General features: G+C 35.3%; 1 protein-coding gene across 2 annotated transcripts in view; it reads left to right on the top strand.

Moving 5' to 3' along the window:
• The first annotated feature begins 257 nt into the window (after nucleotides 1-257).
• LOC106111161 (DNA topoisomerase 2-binding protein 1-B) overlaps nucleotides 258-6,487 on the top strand; it is a 16,879-nt gene continuing 10,649 nt past the window's right edge. For both annotated transcript variants that reach the window (XM_013293170.1, XM_013293171.1), the window contains exons 1-10: nucleotides 258-435; nucleotides 774-925; nucleotides 1,287-1,419; nucleotides 1,848-1,955; nucleotides 2,817-3,076; nucleotides 3,509-3,684; nucleotides 4,190-4,287; nucleotides 4,570-4,683; nucleotides 5,186-5,413; nucleotides 5,871-6,069. In XM_013293170.1, coding sequence (XP_013148624.1) covers nucleotides 346-435; nucleotides 774-925; nucleotides 1,287-1,419; nucleotides 1,848-1,955; nucleotides 2,817-3,076; nucleotides 3,509-3,684; nucleotides 4,190-4,287; nucleotides 4,570-4,683; nucleotides 5,186-5,413; nucleotides 5,871-6,069 — 1,558 coding nt within the window. In that variant the 5' untranslated portion in view covers nucleotides 258-345. The remainder of the gene's footprint in view (nucleotides 436-773; nucleotides 926-1,286; nucleotides 1,420-1,847; nucleotides 1,956-2,816; nucleotides 3,077-3,508; nucleotides 3,685-4,189; nucleotides 4,288-4,569; nucleotides 4,684-5,185; nucleotides 5,414-5,870; nucleotides 6,070-6,487) is intronic.

A 6,487-nucleotide genomic window follows, 5' to 3' on the forward strand; every position in this document is an offset into this window, starting at 1 on the left:
TATGAAATACAGATGGCGCTTTTCTTCGTGTTACCCAATTTTAGGCCGAAGATTGGTCTCTATTTCAGTATGTTACAAAGTACTCTGTGGGTAAGTTGTTAAAAAAATCGATCTGTCAAATCTGTCACATCGATTGGCACAGATGTTTAAGTGATTTGATTGGTCATGGATTTTGGATTTTTAAAGAACTGGTTCACTTGGTGCTCTGTGCCATTACGTAGTCGTCTTCACTCTTTGCCTAAATATATAACTGACACTGACGGATGACAGATGTAAACAAAATCATGAATTGATGTTTGCGCGCGAGTTAGATTTCAATTATAAAAAGTATTTTTCAAGAAGAAAATGAGCGAAGAAATAAATGTTAGATTCGTAATACCAAAAGAATGTGTCTCTGAAGATGACTGCTGCGAAGACATGAAACTTGCATTTACTGTAAGTGTGGCAGTACATTGGCTTTACCTTGCACCTGAACTTATGAGAAATGTTATAAAAGTATTTGAATTTTTCAATGATTGAGTACCTAGCCAAGAGCTTAACTTTATATATTACAAGATCAACCTACAGGTTGTCCTGAGGGCAATGTAATTGTTCAAGTTTTTCCTATTTGCAAGATTACAAGATACATGGGTCTTCACTACTGTAGCCACCTAAAAATAAAAAAAAAACAGCTACCCTCTCCCTTTTTACACGATAAAAAGATAAATCTATAATCCAAGCAGATTTTTATATTGCATTTATATTTTTCTCATTTTCATTCCTTTTTATTGCAGACATGTGAACCACACATTGGTGAAGGCTTAAAAGCAACATGGGTACATGAAAAGAGTTTCAATGAATTTCAAAATCTAACTAAGAGAGATGTTTTTATTTTATCTCAATTTGAGGGAGAAATATATCAGAAACTTAAAGCTACAAAATGCTTGTAAGTAATCCAAAATGCAAATTATTATTTTACTGTAATTTCTACACATAAGATGGCTACAAAGTGTTCCAAAGATTTAGTAATCACTAAACTTAAAAAGTCTACTTTACGACACTTATCCATCAAATTCTAATTAATAAAGTAAAAAAAAAAAACAGAAAATCACTATTTACAATTCTTTATTTTTGACCTGATAATGTCTTTTAGTTAATGAATGCTGGTCGCATGCACAAAAAAACATGCCTCATCACATTCCAAGTAATAACAGTGCAATACTAACAAGAGTCATGATCAGCCAAATCTTTTGTCTCATAGTTATTAAAAAACAGTTAACTGACAACCACTCTTCTATATTTTTAAGGATAGTGGGACCAAGGTGTTTCTCGTGCTCATTAATAGAAGGGGCACCAATACCACAGGGCCCAGGGCCAATTTACACAATAGCTATGAGAGGTCTCATTGTAACCGCTAGTGGACTTACTAAATCAAAAAAGGTAAGGCCTCAACATAATCACAATAGCATTTTATTACAACATCCATATGGGAATTAAAAAAAAATATAGCCTACGTGCTTTTCTAATTTTTTGCCAAATTTCAGCAAAATTCAGCGTTCTTTAAGATACATGGTAACAAACATCTATCCATCCATTCAAATTAACATATTTATGATATTAGTATGGACATTTAATTTTAATCTGTAATAATAAAAGGAGGAAAGATTTGCATTTTTATATGTATTAAAATATCTCAAAAACAACTGGGCCGATTTTAAAATATATTTTACCATTAGAAAGGTAATTTATCTGTGAGTAACATAGTCATTTTTGTATTTTTTTAAATTCACATGGAAAAAGTCGCAAGCAACAGTTAGTTATTTTTTTTGTTTTGTTTGTCAATTTTGTCAAATTGTTGTCAATTTCAGGAAAATATACAACAGAAAGTACATTGGATGGGTGGCATTTACAGGCCAGAATTGACAGAAGATACCACACATCTTGTGGCTGATAATGTCATTTCTGATAAGTATATTGTGAGTATTTTTTAAATCAAGTAACGAAAACTGTTACCTTGTTGTTTTGGCTAAATTATTTTGCGGCTGGCCGCCTGCCTGTCTGTCACCTGTTTTTAATGAGTTTTGATTATTATTAGGGTTTAAACGGAACTCCGCTTCCGCAATAAATTTTAACTCCGCATCCGCTTCCGCTTCCGTTTTTTCTTATGTGGAGTTATAAATTAATGTAGTTTTAGTTTTATATGTTTTAAAAAATCGCAATTAATATTTTATTGACCTCCGCTTCTGCTTCCGTTAACCTCCGCTTCTGCAGAGGTGAAGCCCTTCGCCTCCGCATCCGCTTCCGTTAAAATGGCCTCCGTTACAACCCTAATTATCATACAACATTAACTGTTGCACTTGTTTACATATGTTTATTATCATAAGAGATACCTTTTAATTCATTTTTTACTCAAAAGTCTTTAGGGCTAGCCATCGGGCATTATTGTTACCTTTAAATAACTTATAGTTTAATAGATACTAGCTGTTCCTATGCGTCTTCATTCACATGAAATTATAATCACTTTATTTTATTGCTTATATTTGTCAAATGCCAAAATTCAAATGCATGACATCCTTGCTTCCTTAATGTTGGCAGCTTGTAGGTTATGGTCCCTTTCCTACATTAGCGTTTTTATCCAATACGTTTACTCCCTAAGTTTAATGGCGTGAAAATATATAGCCTAAAGCGTGACGTAAGCGTAGGGCTTTTTGTTAAAAAAATAATTATTCAAAAATATGCAGTAATTGCTGACATCTTAGGCAACAAAGAAGTGTGTTTACGCTTTATTATATGAGTATAAATACTTGTATTAAGTTGTCTATTTCTTCTCATTCCAGCAATCAGTGAAGAAAGGTATACCAATAATGAAAGAGAGTTGGATTGAAGCGGTTTGGTCAGCTTCCCTTAAATACAACATCAATGGATCTTCAGCAGATTTCAACGAACATCTCTTGCCAGCGTTCTACAACTTAAATGTGACCACATCTGGTCTCAGTAAGAAAGAGAAGCATTTGATCACGACATTAATCAATGATAACGGTGGGATTTTCTCCGGAGTATTCCAAAGTGAGACCACAGATGTTGTGGTACTCAACAAGTGAGTTATTTGTTTTATTTTATTTACACTTTGTACACAGGGGAAACAATCTTATCTTACTAATATTATAAATGCGAAAGTTTAGATGGATGGATGTTTTTTAGAGTTTGTAGCCTTAACAGCTGAAGGGATCTCAATGAAATTTGGCATAGATGTAGAGGATAGTCTATATTAACACATAGACTACTTGCTTTTGTTTTTTAATTCCGCGCGGACGGAAACAGGGGCGAAAGCTAGTTTACAATGAATACATATTGAAGGTTGGTTGTACAGGCGAGCATAACTGTAAAAGTTTTTTTTAAGTACATGGTATCCGTTTTGCCAACTACGAATTAAATAATTCATAATTCAAACATCCATCCATCCATCTAAACTTTCGCATTCACAATATTTGTATGATTATGTATATTTAGTAAGATTTGTACGTATCAGAGAGGGGGTGGGCAGTGAGAAGTACAAGGCGGCGTTGGAGTACGGCAAGGCGTGCGTGCTGCCGCGCTGGGTGCGGGACAGCGCGGCGCGCGGCGCGGCCCTGCCCGCCGCTCAGTACAGGGTGCTGGCGGCCTCCACCTCCTCCCCGCTCGCTGAACACCGCTTACCCGATATGAGTAAGTAGGGAATATTTTTTTGCATATATTGGAACATAGTTACCGGATAGAGAAATATGAAAATGGCGTCCAATACAAAGTGGTGTAGTAGGGTCAGAAAAAAATATACCATTCATTCTTCTATACTTTAATATTATAGGGTGAAAAATTTGTATTTTTGTATGTATTAAAACAACTCAAAAACTACATAGCCAATTTAAAAAATCTTTAACCGTAATAAAGCTACGTAATCGTTGAGAACATAGACTATATTTTTGAATTTCACATTATATTGTAAATGATAATCCAATCTTTTTTTGTACCTAGTACCGTGCTGTGCGATAAAGATAGAATGAGCATATGGGCAAGATAGCATGAGACCGTTTACGTTATGTTTAGATTGTTTCTAGAATTTACTCTTAACATGTTAAGCAAAGATAGTAGTGGAAAATCAATGATAATTGCTTTTTGCGGTAGATTTTAAGAAAAATCTTTTATCTGGTTATCACGTAATATTGTATTTCAGGTCTTAATTTCTCAAGGATCACAAATTCTAGACCACCTAGTAACTTTGTTGATGAGACTAGATCTGCTGATGTCACCACATTATCTGGGAGAGGAAAGGTAATTAATTACTGTTTAATTAAAATTATTTACATTTACTAATATTATAAAGAGGAAAACTTTGTTTGTTTGTAATGAATAGGCTCAAAAACTACTGGACCGATTTTAAAAATTCTTTCACCGTTAGAAAGGTTATTTATCTGGGAGTGACTTTGGCTGTATTTTTCCCCTTCTTTATTATTTTTTTTAAATTGCATGCGGACAGAGTCGCGTACAAAGCTAGTGTATTATATATTGACTTGATAATCGATAACCGATAATCGAGTTCATTTTTTTTTTCAGTTGTCACAAGAAAGCAAAAGATTGAGTGATGTCGACAAGGAAATTATTTCTGAATTTGAGAAATTCGATATGAGCTGTTTGAAAAAGGCTGGACCTGTTTTTGATGGTTTTTGTGTAAGTATGAATTGTTTGTAGGAACACGGTCATTTTGATTTGCTATTTTATTTCTTACACATTACAGAGTAAAGTGCATTCTTTACATAAATTTAGTATTAAAGAAATTACACTAGAAGCCACTATTTTCTGAGAAATGGAGTTGGAGAGAAACAACGAGAGAGTCGGCGGCTCAACGGTTAAGCTCTTGTAATATGCAGTTCTTGGTTTCGAATCCCGTCATATTCATATACCAATGCAATTTTCGAAATTTATTATATACATAATTTTCTCGACGTTCTTACCGAGAAAAAAAACGTGATGTAACCTGCACATACCGGCGAAGAAATTTAAAGATATATGTGAAGTCAAACGCACTAGGCCAGTGTGGTTGACTAAGTCCTAGTAACCCTTTACTTAGAGTAGGTTCTGAGCCCCTCAGTTTTTTTTACACATTACAATAAGTGGCGTGCTGATATGTCCTAATAACACGACATGCAAAGAAAAAGTTTGTTTTAATTAGATATGGGTGTGCGGTGTGGAGGGCGTGTGCCGCGAGCGCGCGGCGGCGTGCGTGTCGCGGTGCGGCGGCGTGCGGTACGACGGGCCGGGCGAGCGCGTCACGCACGCAGTCGCGGGCTCGCGTTCCGCCGCGGCGCACGCCTCGCGCGCGCTGCCCGCCGCGCCCGTGCTCTCCGCGCGTTGGTTGCTGCGCAGCGTGGAAGCTGGGAGAGCGTTACCGGAAAATGAGGTATCAATAAAAACTTGTGGGATTTAATTAACATGGAAAAGATTTAACGTTTATTACAGCTTGAAGTATAAAGACATTATTGTAAACAATAGGAATCCAAAGAGAAAAAGGTCAGATTATAAACAACATAGATTAACAAATCTTCTGAATTAGTACCATAATATATGTGAACTTTAAAAAAAATATATGTAAATAGTCATTTTAGGAAAGAGACGAATAAATAGTTTTAAATTGCATTGGGTTGCGGAAACAGGAAGGAACGAAGCTTTATCAGTTTTAGTCGCAGTTTAGAGAAATATTTATAGTTTCTGTTATGTATTGCAGCATGACAACATAACGTGACGTCATTAAAGTAGTCTGTACTTAGCAAGCGTTACAATTATTACTCCTCATACTTAATTTTAGTACCGTCATCAGAAAAGTATTCATAACTGATAATATACTTTGTTTTTTCCAGTTTCTAATGGAAACGGATATATCAACTCCGGTGAAGTCCAGCTCTCACAAGCAGGCTACAGATGTGGCGTCACCGATGAGCAAACGCAACTTGCAGCTGCTTCGTTTGCCGCCGCCCACCCCGGAGCTTCGCAGCGCGCCACCCCCTACCCCACCCCCGGCCTCACCCCCACAAGATATCGTCAACCATTACTTGAGTCGTAAGTACTCTTATAGACCTTATAAAATAAAAAAGAATAAAAATAAAACAAAACATCAAAAAAAAAAAAAACAAAACAAAACAAAGCAAAACAAAATAAAACGAAACGAAACGAAACGAAACGAAACGAAACGAAACGAAACGAAACGAGACGAGACGAGACAAGACAAAGTAAAATAAGCCTTTATTACTGTTCCTAACTTAAAGTAATGTTTTAAATTTACAATGATATACTGTCTAATATTTACAAATTAGATAGCATGTATTACAAATAAACGCGGTATAAAGTTAAACTTAACAATAAACTGAGTATAAACAACATTTGTACTAATATTTGATTATTCCTAATGTTAACTTATTACGTTTATTTGTAAGGCTGTTAGATTTTTTTTTTTTTTTTGTATTAATGGCCACTGTTT

The sequence above is a fragment of the Papilio polytes genome, unplaced genomic scaffold (genome assembly GCF_000836215.1).
Source record: "Papilio polytes unplaced genomic scaffold, Ppol_1.0 DF824180.1, whole genome shotgun sequence".
Taxonomy (NCBI): domain Eukaryota; kingdom Metazoa; phylum Arthropoda; class Insecta; order Lepidoptera; family Papilionidae; genus Papilio; species Papilio polytes.